Raw genomic sequence first — 15,239 nt, forward strand, 5'->3', positions numbered from 1 at the left:
GCGGAGGATTTCTTGAAGATTCAGCAGGAGACCTACAAGCAAGAAGCCCTTTCCTCCTCTGGCCAGGCTGTCTCCAAAATCTTTAGGCTGTCGACCCATCTCTTCCCTTCTTTTTTGCTGATATTCCTTATCCATTGTAATTGCTGCCAAACCTTTTCCAACAGAACCAGTGATTCGAGATACCACTCCTGCTGCACCACCTATCAAAAGGCCCAGAGAAATAAGTCACAATGTTTATTTAAAGAGGATTACTACCACAATACACAGCATGCAACTGCTTTAAACTAACAGGTGCGTAAAATTCTGTCTCATATACAAAAATGTAGAAATTTATTTTTCCCATTTCCCATTTATCAAGAACAGAAATAAAACTATCTAAAGTACATTGATTCAACACTTACAATAACAAAAAAAACCCAGCAAGACAGTGTAAAATCATTTTACATTTAAGAACAAGGGAAACACATCTCTTTTTTAAAAGGGATTAGTAGAGAAGTGATACTTCTTTAAAAAAATAATTGGTTTTTCATAAAAAATGCATTTCATAATAACTATAATAAAATATACACATATACACAAATATGTGATACATACCTACTGTGTGTCCAAAGAGACTTCTCACTCCAATCACTAACCCCTCAGCAAATTCTTCAGGGCCTTGAACAGCACCCTAGGCAAAAAAAAAGTATGCTATTTAAATAAGTTTAAGACTTTTAATCTAGACCCAGCTCTCATGGCCTAGTGGTTAAAGTTTGGCGCTCTCACCGCTTTGGCAGCCAGGATTCGGTTCCCAGTCATGGAACCACACCACTCATCTGTCAGTAGCCATGCTGTGGTGGTGGCTCACATAGGAGAACTAGAGGAACCTACAACCAGAATATACACCCATGTACTGGGGCTTTGGGGAGGGAAAAAAAAAGAGGAAGATTGGCAACAGATGGTAGCTCAGGGCAAATCTTCCCAGCAAAAAAAGAGAAATTTCCTTTAAAAAAAAAAAGACCTTTAATCTAGTATTTCAGGGTTTCCATGAAGAGAGAGAATCTATAAAGGTTCACAAACACTGTGATGACACAGTTTTCACCCTCTAACCCAAATACTGATGCAACACCTACTATGTTTGAAATACTTTCAACGCTCATGATCTCAGAAAACCCTTGAAGATGACAAAAATTGGATTGGAGTAAATCACTGGCTTCAATCACAATGTGACATTGGCCTCCCAATACCAACTGCCATCAGATGCTAAAGCAAGCACTGGCAACAAGACTAAAAGCCCACATAGTTTTGGCTCTCTTGTTCCCTCATTTATTCTCTCTGCTTTATCCTTCTAAAACACTCACTACCTTGGGCTCCTGGATCCTTTCAAGGGAGGTGAACAGGTTGGAGGAGAGCATGAATATGAAATGAAGTCAGCTTTTGATGCCCCATTAGTTCTTTCCACAGTGGTGAAACAGCCTTGAAACAGTCTTAATCCACCTAGCCCTCTTCCTTACAACTACATTAAATCTTGAAAAATGTGGGCACGTTTTATTGCCCAGATACTGGAAATGTCAATTAATTCTAAAATAATCCTTTAATGTCATTTCAAGGAATTTTAAATAAAAACAAAAAATTGACATATTTTTGGTATTTGATCATTATTCAGTTCCCTGATACAATTAAAATACAAATTATTTGTCAATAAAAATATAGAACATCTATTTTTCTATATCTATAGTTAAAATAAATAAAAGATCAATACCTGGAAGGGTTCATAGAATAAAGCTTCAACTCCTTCAGACAGGCCTCTAATTAATCCAAATGGGTTTCCAAGAACATCTAAGCCCAATACAAGGACATACATCTGTTTCAAGAACTAAAGGGAAAAAAAGGAAATGAAATTCTTTACAAGTGTTGTAAGAAACATCATGGTGCAACAAGAAAAGGCTGAGGGGGAAGGTGCTGATTAAATTAGGTTGTTAAAGAAAAGCTATGCAAAACTGGATATATACTTCAGTAATTGTTACTTATTTTTATTATTATGTTATTATCATTATTACTATGAAACTAGATGGGGAATAATTAGTAACCAAAACAAGAAATAAATGAAAATATATCCTTATTTGGACATGTAATAACCATAATGTCTAGACACACGATAGGAGAAAGGACTTTCCAGGAAAGGAAGGAAAAGAAGATGTCACTCTGGAGTTCCACGGTATAGCAATGGTACTCTAGTGCCCTGAAACAACCAGTATGTCTCTGTCCATACAATTCGAACCATGGAGTAACTGAGGCATGAGGAGGAACCTGGCTTAGAATTCCTCTTGAAATTCTATTAGACTATGCCTAGAAACTGTAGTCAGTGAAGAAATAAAGTGTTATGACTCCTAAATCACTATTCTTTCCCAAAGTGGTAAATATATCATTGCAAAAGTAAAAAGGCACTAGAGGAAAGTTTAAAGGGGTATATATATATATATATATATAGGGGAGAGAGAGAAATTAATAATTCAAGAAAACTACTAGGTAATGAGATGGCAAATTTAGGTAAATTAGGTAAACATTATCATACACTGTACAATCACATACAAATGTATTGTTTTGATTATTTTATGAAGTATATTCTTAATGAACTACTATGACAGGAAATTACCTGTTCAGTGTAGTGTCTAAAAACACTCCACATGAGCTGATCTCTCTTGTAAAACTGATACTTAATTTCATAATAAGCAAGTCTGGGAGGAGAAAGAAAGATTCAAACCACTAAGATTATATTTTGAAAGACACAAAATTTCATTAACAAAATAATCATTGCAAATTCTTTGACAATTAGATTTGTACATCTGCCACATATAATTTATGTCTGAGATCTTAATATTTTGGTAACAAAATTATCATAAAAGACGGTGCATTCTCGTACAAGTCTTTCATAAATACATAAAGAGTAAAATGTTTAAAAAACTCAATCATAATCCCACCACACAGCAGACTTTCTTCTCTTCTTGTCATTTCCCACTTTGAATTCTTTCTTTTCTATGCAATTTAAAAATATTTAAAACATTTTGTATTCATTTTTTACACTCAACATTGTGGATAAGCATTTCTCTATGCTAGTCAAAATTCTATGTAACCACTTTTAATGGGTGCACAGCATTCCATCATGTGGAAGTTATCATAACAAAAACTTCTTCCACTGTCACACATTTGCAAATTTTTGCATAATAATTAACGTTGCTATATGTATCTTGAATATAACTCACTGGATGCATTTCAAGATTACTTTTTGGACTGAAATTCCAAAGAAAGAATTACTGAGTGAAAGACTACAAAAACATTTAACACTTTTGATATATATCCCTTTCCACTCAAACAAACAGTAAAAAAAAAAAAAAAAAGAAAAGAAAAAACTGCCCATTTTTTGGGCCCATCCCTCTCTAGTATTAGGATTGCCCATATTTTGAAATTTTTGATAATTTGTTTTAATTTTCACATATTCTTTGATAAATAATAAAGTTGACCATTTTAAATATCTATCAGCCACCATATCTTCCCTTTTGCAAACTAACTCATTGTGTTCTGGCAATTATGGCATTAGAATCCTTAGTTTTTCTTACCAATGTTTAATATTGACTATTAATCCTCTCTCTATCATACTTGTCATTATATTTTCCCTGTTCTTTTTAAATTATTTGCATTGATTTTGTTGAAAAGGATTTAATTTTTATATAGTCAAATCTATTTTATATTTTCCATTGGGATTTACTTTTTCCATTGCTCTTAAACTTAGAAAGACTTCCTTCATTCAGAAATTTGATAGCAATTACCTTCTATTTTTTCTTAGTCTTTTCTATTTGAATTTTATATTTAATCCTTTGATTCCTATGAAATTTGATATTGTACAAGTGAGGTAGAAATGATATAAATGGACTTTCTCCCTCTAAAGTAACTACTTGTTCCAATACAACTGTTGAATATTCAATTCAATAAACATTCAATGAATTTATATGTATCTGGCACAGATAAATATCCTCATATTAAATGTAGCAAGGAGTTATTATCTAGACTTTGCCATATGATTATACTGAAATCTTATCCTACTGCTAACATATTTCTAAATATAATTCTGTTTTAAAATGTGTTCAATTTCTAACATACTACTAAAACAATTTATTTTTATTCTATATTCATGTATTATATAGATATGAACAACTGAAGAAAATATAAGACTCTATCTTACCTTTATGAGTAAAATAAGCATACCTAAAGAGCATAATTAGAAAGGGACCAAACTCTTTAAGTATAAGGAGTTAGATTATCATTTCTCTAAGCTAATGTTCTGGTGCAAATGGAGAGAATTAACATCCAAAAACATAACCTTGGTAAAAAGCCTCCCAATGTTCTTCAACATAAATCTTACTTGAATATAAGGTCATCCACGTCAGTCAGGGTAGCACCTATGCTTTTCAATAGCAGATTGACAGAATGAATTGCAATCATTTCCTGTTTTTCTTTGTCTGACTCTTCACCTCCGGAACTCAAAGACAGACTTAAATGCAACTAAAATAAAAATAATGTTCAATAAATGAAAGCTAAAAACAAAAACAAAAAAATTACATACAAAGGAACTAGATCTTTTAGATACTAACAAATGTTCTATCTTTCAATTACGAGTCCTAAAGAAAGCTATTATTTTTTGCTCTACACATAACATAGAATAGCTCATTCAAATCTGATTCTATTTACTTTTTGATAAAACAAAAATTAGTCTATCCCAAAAACAGAGCCATAATGTTATTCAAAGTATACAAATACCGTTGTGTTTATATAAAGGGGCCCAAACACTTTACAAAAATAGCATAATCGTTTTAAGAAGAAAAACCTGTCGACTGGCACACAAGTAGTCTACAAGTCAAAATAATGAATAGTCAATTATGTTCATTCAATTAAGGTAAATAACTTACGGCAACAATTAACAATAACAATTATATTATAATTATACAATAACAACAACAATAACATAACAATCATGGAACAATTAGCAAGTTATTAAATTAATTTCTTTAAAAGTAATCAAGTTTTTGGCTTCCAGACACCTTCAACTCAGTACTTACACATGAGATTTTCACATTCCCATTTAGCTTCTTCTACTTTGTGTTGTATCATCATTAGTGCAATAGTGCCAGAAGACACAAGCAAAAGGTAATGTGACATATAAATAAAGCAGATGACTCTTCTTTCTCATTCTGCTATTCCCTAGGTATTTTACCTAACCAATTAAGAGCTCAAAAGAGCAGACTTGAGTTAAGGTCAGGAAAGCCTGGTTGCTGGGTTTTTTCTTTGATGTGGACTTCTGCCCATCTGTAGAGTCAGAGGGTGTTGGGATTGAGGAAAGGCAAGCTTAGGTGGACAGAGACGCAGCCCTTCTCTAGAGCACAGTTACCACGGAAAAAGAAAATAACTACAGTTCGTGATCTTAATTATTCAACTCCATAGCACAATTCTCAATGAGCCTAAAAACATGAACAAGTAAATTATCAGTCTTTAGTAACCCCCTACATTATAAACTCCATGAAGTCATTTTATATCTCCCACAGCAACTTTGATAGTAGGCATTCAATAAATATTTGTTGAAGGTATTATTCAATCTCATAAATAACTGATTTTAACTTAATAATGAAAAAGAAATTGTGTAAAACCTACCATATAAAACAATACCAATTTCAAACCTAACACTATGAATATGTCTGATCCCACCAAACTAATACCTCAATTTAAAATAATAATTCCATTCTATAAATGCATTCATTTAGCTGAATGGATTGGCGAATGCAATTGAAAATAATGTGCTGTAAACAGTTCTTGAGAATGTAAAGGATCATCAATATTTTAAAGAGCTACTTAATTGTAAATCTGGCCCATTACACAAGTTTAGAACACTATGGTTGATATCATTTGTGAACTCACTAAGCAGTCACCTCTCCCTATAAAACCTAAAAAGAACAACAAAAGGAGAAAAGGAAATGGGTTCATAAAGTACAAAATCAGGCAAGTGAAAGGTATCCAATTTTCCACTCCCTTAGTTATGATCAAATTTTGGAAGGGTGAAAAACACCACATCAACAGTATAATACCTACTTCAGCGTTTTCACGTTCTGGTTAGGGCACCCATTATAGCTTTCTGTTTAGACAGTGAACACAGTTACAAAGTGCAACCAAAACATTAAACACTGGTGAGCACTTCTTTGCTTAATTAAGAAATGCTTTTGTCAGCTTCTTCCTTAAATAAAGGGGTTATTAATTCAAGACTAGAGAACAAGCTCTGGTGGTTTCTCTGCGGGAATTACGGTTGTACACATGTTACAGAGAACTGTCTTCACTATTTCAATTAATCAAATTAAAATTCTCATCAAATATTTGACACAACGAATTAAAACCCATGCATGTAAACTGAATCTTTAAAAGTTCTACAACAATTATGCCAAATTTTCAAAATAATAATTACAACAAACCTTAACAGGAGAAATATGGAAATGTTCAAAGAAACTAAGAACTGACATATCAGTCATTGAGGTCTCCATTAATTCTGTGTTTAGAGCATCAACATCTTGCTGGATTAACTTTGTCTGAAAAAAATTAAGTCAAGAATTTCTATTTTAATTTTTTTCTCTACTACAGTTAGTTCAAAGAATGGTTAGTTTTTTAAATTTTATAATTTTCCCAAGAGATAAAAATTGTTACCCGTTTGCTTTCAGCTTCAGGGTCTGTTGCGGGGGTAAACAGTGCAGTAATAGCTCCTAGAAATCCCTGATCAACTTTTAAGGCCATTTCTTGAATGAGGACCATAAAATACCTAAGAAAAAAAATTCTTTTAAAAGATGGAAAGGGATTTCTATCAAATCTTATTATTTTCAAGGTTAAAACTTTGATTCTGGCCAAAAGCCACAGAAAGATCTTGTTCCTACATCTCTTAAAAACTGTCATTTAACAAGAACAAAGTCTACTTAGACTGAGATTTTTTCTCATCAGAGTGAAGGTTTCAGAAGAGGTAGTAGTGCCGTATTAACACTTTGCATTTAAAGTCCCAAATCCCACATTTATTATGTTACAGAAGAGACAAAAACAACTAGATGATGTAGCATGTATTATTCAATTTTTAAAGTCCAGAGCAACTGCTTTAAAGGACACACCTCAAAAATACATACATTATTTATATTTCACTGACTATTTTATATTCTAATTGAAGTTACAAAGGGGAGATGGCAGTTGAAGAAATCTTATACTTTAAAATATACAGAGGCTTTTATTAAAATAAGTTCCAACATAGAAAATTACTTGACCAAAAGTGGATTACTATTTTCAAATGGAAAATAATCTTTATATAGAAGTCACATTCAAAATAGTAAAATTTATTTTCGAAGTAGATTCTCATTTTAAATTCCTTTAGATAAATAAGGGAATCTTTACTTACTTGAACTGTAAGACTTTACTGTACTCATTAAATCTTGTAATGACACTCACATCAATGAAAGGTTTGGGCTCTAAGAGGAAGAAAGAAAGCAAGAAAAACAGCAATCAAGCTTTATACATACTATGTCAAAATAATATCACAACTTTTATAAATAGGACATTTCTCAACTTAATTTTTGGTGTTTTTTTTTACCTGAATCCAAAGCAATAGATTTTGGAGGGGCCACAGGATGAAATAAAACAGGGAACATTGTACCTGGTAACTGATTATCAACCTGGAAAAAAAAAAAAAGAAAATGAACTTAGCAACATTTAAAATAAATTTAAACTTTTAGTTTCAGAGACAACACTACAGAAGATTCCACTAATTTCATCATAATTATCTGGATGTAGACATGATGCTATTAGAAGTTTCACTTTAAATCGAAAATTCTCATGTATCTCAGCAAGGGCAAGCTTTTATATAAAGGAATATATAAATATCTTCATAATTGCATTAACATTGTACAGCATGTACACCATTAGTGAAAATAACTGTACCTGTGGATCATGTGAGACTTCAACTCCCTATAAGTTAAATAAAATGTAAGTGGAGACTGGATATGAAATTAGAGTATAGGTAGAAAGAAGAAAATATAATAAAAATGTCCTAAATAGTATTTAACAGTTAAAAGGAAGAGAGGGAGGGAGGCAGAAAAGGAGCAAGCAAGTAAGCAGTCAAAAACATCACCCAATAAAGCCCTGCTCATTCCCATAAAGGATGACAAAAGAAAATCTTATTTTGGGATTCCATGACAAATTCAAGGAATATTTAAAAACAACAATTTCAGCGCAAAAAAACACTCTTGCAGGCTAACTGGTCAAATTAAATAGTTTCAACAGTCAGAAGGTCTTTAGACTTGGATGGTAAGTGTGTTGAATCCACAGGATACGTGGGAAAAGGGAAATACACAAACAAACAGAAAGATACCAATTACCATGCATGCTAGAACCTTGTAAGAACAACTTCATCCCCAAGATTCTGAAAGTGATTAGACAGATTTACCGAATTGAGGATGACAATGTTACCTGAAGCCAATACAATCTGGCCCTTAAACTTCTCTGGTGAGGAGACTGCTTAAACTCAATCTGAATTCCTGATAAAAAATCTCGCTTTATAGGGCACTGAAAAGGGAGGCGCATTTCCATTGGAACTTTATCAAAATTGACCTGGAAAAAAAGCACGTGTGTTTGTGATGAACTAGTATTAGCAGTGTAGCTCATTTTAAATATCCATTTACTCATAAATTAAAAGGGAAAAACATCTTAATCACCATGTCTTACAGAAGATCTTCCTTAAGATGATCTACAGTTGAGATCTTTGAAGCACAATCATTACTTTTGTACTAAATTTATGACAAAAACAAGAAAACATTTGGAGAACTTTTCAATTATATAAACTGTACTTAAAGAAACCAAACTTTGTATTTTTTAAAAACCTCAACAGTAATGGATGATTCTAGGTAATTCTTAAATTTTGTTTTAATAAAGTTAATAAATAGTTAACAGCTTGTTTATGTCTGACACTAATTGTATAGTTTGCTGCTTTTTTTCCATTTGAGCATGGCCAACATTTATAGGGGTAGGATTGAGGGTGGGAGCATATCTGGAGAGCAACGTAAACTCAGCCATCAGATATCAAAGACAAAAAGTAAACAATACTATATGCCTGAACCAGAGCAAGCTGGAAACTGCAGTCAGGCTTCTAGGGTCTTCTTGGAGCAAAAGTGACTTTCAGTTCCAACACTGTAAGGACCTGGGTAGAGTACACCTTTGTTTGCTGACATCTACTCATGTCCAACAATCATTCACATTTAATGAATTTAACTGAGTAGGTTTTCTAAATAGGTTTCTCATCATTGAAATATGTAATTTTGCACAGCCTTTAGTTAGCAATATATATTGGTATCATTCAAAACAGGAGAAAAAGTTTCAATGAGCAATCTTAATTTCTCTATAATCTTACTGAAAACAAAACAACTTCCATGAAACTATCTGTCTATAAAAATACAGAAGAGAAACATATTTAAATCGTGTTTCATTATATAAGATTTAATAACAACATATTTTAATTAAAAATGTAGTAATAAATATTATCAGTCATGCCAATCCTACTAAGAGTTTATTTACTAATAAATAAGTTAGTTCCTGCACACACTTTTTTTTTTCTTCATCTTCTCCCCAGAGCCCCCCAGTACATAGTTATCTATTCTAGTCATGAGTGTCTCTGGTTGTGCCATGTGGGAGGCTGCCTCAGCATGGCCTAATGAGCGGTGCCATGTCTGCACCAGGATCCGAACAGGTGAACAGGGGCCACAGGGCCGGCCCCCTTACACACACATTTTTATCTGGACAGTAAATTTTACTTATTTACTGCTACCACCACCACCAAAATACATATATAAAAACCAAAACAAAAAAATTTTGGTATACCTCAAAATTATTGTCTAGTTTAATCCAGCCATGGCCTCTTGATTCTTGATATTTCTTATAGGACTGCTCCAACAAGATTATCTGCTTTTGACTAAAAGGCTTCCATTTCCGTTTTGGCTTCATTTCCCAAATAACACCAGAACTAAAATAATTCACAAAGAAAATTAAATTAGGAATATGTACTTAGGTTTGTGGAACTGTAATTCAACTCCAGATTATTGCAACTATCAATCTCCTATGAAAATTATATTTATAAGGTATAAGAGATTTTTTAAACACAAAATATACCTGTGTTACAAAAGTACATAAGGGAAAGGAGCAGGGAAAATGTTTTTCTATCACACATTGACATCAATTAATTAAGGGATTGGGAAACATTTTTAGTGAGGGGCCATTTTGTAAATATTTTAGGCTTTATGGGCTGAGACAAAATCGAGGTTATTATGTAGGTACTTAAAGAATAAGAGAAAAAAAGACTTTCACGGATTTTTTTTAACTGATGAAATTCAAAATACAAAAACGACAATACAGTACAATTTTTAAAAACACAAGTTCATTAATGAGAAAAATATACTTTTTAAATTTTTTATTATGTTTTTATTGAGGTATAACTGACATTCCTTTCAGGCATACAACGTGATTTAATATTTATATATATTGTAAAATGATCACCACAATAAGTCTAGTTAAGATCTGTCACTATACATAATTACAAAAAGAAATTTTTTTTACACTTCTTTTGTGGGGGTGACAACTTTTCACTTAATTAGGGCTTAAAGTTAGTGTTCTGTATTATCAAAATCTATTGCAAATGTTCATTTGTTAATGCTGATCTGTAATGAGTATCTTTAAAAATGTCCTTTCACATAGATAGGTACTGCCAAATACTGATATCGATCTATGAGAATATTATTTTAATTGAGCATATGTATTGCTTGAAATGCATTTATAAAATTCTATTTTCTATTAGAAAGTTCTAAATCTAAAATTTGATTTCCTACTCTTTTAGATTCTTCTCTTGATAGTTGCCTATTAGCAAGTCAATGCATTAAGATCAATCACTCCCAAATTGAAGTTTAGGCAGAAGCTCTTCCATTAAGCAGTCAAATGGATTTTGAAATGTGGAAATTTCCTTTGCATTTGCATTGAGGATAGAAAAACTATCGCTGGAACTGTAGCTGTGGGTCATAAAATATATGTGCTCCAAACTTGTGTGGGGATGGAGCTCTTACTTCTTGTTTTGACTTTGGACAGTACAGAAGTATACAAAACAGCCTGACATTACTTGTGATTCAAACGTTAGTTGTCGAAATGACTTTACTGCAGTATATGTTTCACAATTAAGCACTATTTTTGTTTTCTACTTTTAGGTTGAATTCATTATCAATTCTACAGCAAAAGCAAATTTCCAAAGCCATTCAGTGTTCAATAATAGTGGTGGTTCTTTTCATTCAGAAGAATTTTCATCTTGGCCAGAAACTCAAAACGAGTACAATGAAGCGTATCACTGTTTAAGTCATCAAACGGGTGTATGGTAAGACAAGTCAGGACACTGTTTCCATTTCTGACAAAAATTCACAGAACTAATGATGGTTAAGTCCGCAAGAGTGAATGAAGGTCACTATTTGACACTACTAGTTTGATAACAAACGATTGATCCAAATATTTTCCACAAAGTATCTGCTGAGAACAATAAAATGAATAACTACAGGCTTTAACCATTACATTACGACGAGCTTTGTGAATTTGTCCAATTACGTCTTTTTCTGCTCCACACATATTCTTCCCGTCATCAGCTGTAATGTATCTTAGAAGATTCCAGTTGAGGTTGTACTGAATTAGTATTTCTTCAACTTGTTTGAAAATATTCTCACCGTAGTTGTTCTATGCCATTCATAGAGGTTAATTCTTTAGTAACTTCAAACTCAGCAGCGGCTTCTCAAATGTACAACAACTGAGTAGTATTGGTAACATTTGTTGACTCATCAAGAGCCAAAGAAAACCACTCAAAATCATTTGCCTTGTTTTTTAATTGACTACTGATGTTGCTCTGAATGTCCTCAATTCTTCAAGCAACTGTTCTCACCAAAAGGCTAATGGTCCCAAGTTTATTATCTCTGGATACCTTTCTTTAGCTGCTACAATCAGGCATGATTCAATTAACTCACCATTGGTAAAAGGCTCTCCTTGCTTGGCTAACAAATGATTCACTCAGAAACTAACTTTGGTTGAAGCTTCATTTTTGGTTTTTTATTTTTGTAAAGGCATTCTTCTGTGATGAGATATTTTGTCCTAAATTTTTTAATTTTTCTGCCCATTGCTGTCCTGTGAGTTGGGCATACTGTGATGTGTGCTTAGTTTGGAAATGTCAATATACATCTTATTCGGGGCTGGCCCTGTGGCCGAGTGGTTAAGCTGGTGCACTCCGCTGCAGGCGGCCCAGTGTTTCGTTGGTTCGGATCCTGGGCGCGGACATGGCACTGCTCATCAAACCACGCTGAGGCAGCGTCCCACATGCCACAACTAGAAGGACCCACAACGAAGAATATACAACTATGTACCGGGGGGGCTTTGGGGAGAAAAAGGAAAGAATAAAATCTTTAAAAGAAAAAAAATACATCTTATTCTTTTAGCATAGGTATAGTGTCCTTACATAATAAAATAATGCTTTGCCATTTCATTTGATAACTGTGCCCTATAAGAGAGACATTCAAAGTCCACTTTTCTCTTCTTGTTTTGACAAGTATGCATTAGTAATAAAAACTAAAAGTTGCAGTATAGCTATACGTGTGGCACTCAAAGACTCTCAAGTTACAACTACATCACTGTCATCTGTTGTTCACTAAGCAATGGTGCAAAAGCAGCCACAGACATCTAAAAGAAATAGCAAGGCTGTGTTCTAATAAAACTTTACTTATGGGCAATAAACTTCGAATTTCATATAGTTTTCATGTTTTACAAAGTACTATTTTTCTTTTGATTTTTTTCAACCATTTAAAAATGTGAAAAATCATTCTTAGATCAAGGGCTGTAGAAAAACAGGCAATGGCCTAGATTTGACTCATGGGCTATACTCTGCTGATCCCTGATTAGAGAATACCGTTTCATAAGGATAGAATGTAACTCCGTAATATTTTAATTTACACAGCTTTTTTATATTAGTCAATGACCATGTTACCAATGTCCTCACTACATAATTGTTTATGTGACATCAGTCAATGAAGGTAATGAATAACATGTCTACTATAAATTATATAAATCCAACACCAATTCATGATAAAAACTCTTCAGCAAACTAGGAAGAGAGGGGAACTTCCTCAACCTGATAAAGAACATCTACAAAAAACCTATAGTTAATATCATACTTAATGGTGAGAAGCTAGATGCTTTCTTGCTAAGATCAGGAACAAAGCAAGGACATCCACTCTTACCACTCCTATTCAACATTGTACAGGAAATATTAGATAATGCAATAAGAAAATAAAATAAAAGGTACACAGACTGGAAAAAAGAAATAAAGTTGTGTTCTCAGATAATATGAATGTCTATGTAGAAAATCCCAAAGAATCAACCAAAAAAATCCTGCAACTGGTAAGTTTCACGACACAAGGTTAATATAGAAAAGTCAATTGCTTTCTTATATACCAACCATGAACAACTGGAATTTAACATTAAAAACACAATGGGGCCGGCCCAGTGGTATAGTGATTAAGCTCACATACTCCACTTCAGCAGCCTGGGGTTCACAGGTTCAGATCCTGAGTGCAGACCTAGCACTGCTCATCAAGCCACACTGTGGCAGCACCCCACATAATAGAGGAAGAATGGCACAGATGTTAGCTCAGTGACAATCTTCCTTAAGCAAAAAGAGGAAGACTAGCAACAGATGTTAGCTCTGGGCCGAGCTTCCTCACAAAAAAACACCCAATAATATTTACATTAGCACCAAAGAAATGAAATACTTAGGTATAAACAAAACCTAACAAATTTGTACAAGATCTATATGAGGAAAACTACAAAAGTTAGATGAAAGAGATCAAAGATCTAAATAAAAAGAAATATGCATGCACATAGATATGAAGATTAAATACTGTCAAGATAGCAGTTCTTCCCAAGTTGATCTATATATCTGACGCAATCTCAAGTAAAATCTCAGCTAATTATTTTGTGGATATTGACAAACTGATTCTAAAGTTTATATGGAAAGGAAAAAGACTCAAAATAGCCAACACGACATTGAAGGAGAAAGAAGTTGGAGGACTGGCACTACTTTAAGATTACTATAAAACTACAGAAATCAAGATAATGTGGTATTGGTGAAAGAACAACAAACAGATCAAGAGAACAGAATTGAGAGTTCGGAAATAGACCCAAACAAATATAGTCAACTGACCTTTGAAAGGAGCAAAGGCAGTCAATGGAGAAAGGACAGTCTTTTCAACAAATGGTAATGGAACAGCTAGACAGTCACAAACAAACAAAAAAAAAAAGAATCTAGACACAGAGCTTACACATTTCACAAAAATTAACTCAAAAGGGATTATAGACCTAAATATCAAACATAAAACTATAAAATCCTCAAAGATAACATAGGAGAAAATCTAAGTGACTTTGAGTTTGGTGATGACTTTTAAGATACAACCTCGAAAGCACAATACATGAAAGAAAAAATTGATACTGGACTTCATTAAAATTAAAAACTTCTCTGAGAAAGACACTGCTAAAAGAATGAAAAGACGAGTCACAGACTGGAAGAAAATATTTGCAAAGCACATATTTGACAAAAGACTGGTATTCAAAAATGTACAAATAACTCTTAAAATTCAACAATAAGAAAATGAAAAATTAAAAATGGGAAAAGATCTGAACCTCACCAAAGAAAATATTCAGAATGGCAAATAAACGTAAGAAAAGATGCTCAACATCATAAGTAATTAGGGAATTGCAAACTAAAACAACGATATAACTACTACATGCCTATTAGAGTAGGCAAAATCTTGAACACTGACAACACCAAATGCTGGCAAGGATGTGGAACAGCAGGAACTCTCATTCCTTCCTGTTGGGAATACAAAACGGTGCAGCCACTTTGAAAGATAACTTGGCAGTTTCTTACAAAACTAAACAAACTCTTACCATATGATCCAATAATCACGTTCCTTGATGTTTACCCAAATGAACTGAAAACTTATGTCTATACAAAACTTGTACATGGATGTTTATAGCAGCTTTATTCATAACTGCCCAAACTTGGAAGCAACCAAGATGTCCTTCAATAGGTGAACAGATAAATAAACTGTGTTACATCCAGAACATAG

At 33.1% G+C, this 15,239-nt stretch overlaps 1 protein-coding gene across 2 annotated transcripts in view; it reads right to left on the bottom strand.

The window, feature by feature from the left end:
* The window catches only part of VPS13C (vacuolar protein sorting 13 homolog C), a 171,159-nt gene that overhangs the window by 19,313 nt on the left and 136,607 nt on the right, over positions 1 to 15,239 (bottom strand). For both annotated transcript variants that reach the window (XM_046650441.1, XM_046650445.1), the window contains exons 66-76: positions 9,922 to 10,063; positions 8,518 to 8,658; positions 7,643 to 7,724; positions 7,451 to 7,520; positions 6,721 to 6,832; positions 6,492 to 6,605; positions 4,400 to 4,539; positions 2,636 to 2,717; positions 1,742 to 1,855; positions 595 to 670; positions 37 to 200 (exon numbers count right to left, since the gene is read on the bottom strand). In XM_046650441.1, the coding sequence (XP_046506397.1) occupies positions 37 to 200; positions 595 to 670; positions 1,742 to 1,855; positions 2,636 to 2,717; positions 4,400 to 4,539; positions 6,492 to 6,605; positions 6,721 to 6,832; positions 7,451 to 7,520; positions 7,643 to 7,724; positions 8,518 to 8,658; positions 9,922 to 10,063 (1,237 nt within the window). The remainder of the gene's footprint in view (positions 1 to 36; positions 201 to 594; positions 671 to 1,741; positions 1,856 to 2,635; positions 2,718 to 4,399; positions 4,540 to 6,491; positions 6,606 to 6,720; positions 6,833 to 7,450; positions 7,521 to 7,642; positions 7,725 to 8,517; positions 8,659 to 9,921; positions 10,064 to 15,239) is intronic.

Source organism: Equus quagga, chromosome 2, assembly GCF_021613505.1.
Source record: "Equus quagga isolate Etosha38 chromosome 2, UCLA_HA_Equagga_1.0, whole genome shotgun sequence".
Classification (NCBI taxonomy): domain Eukaryota; kingdom Metazoa; phylum Chordata; class Mammalia; order Perissodactyla; family Equidae; genus Equus; species Equus quagga.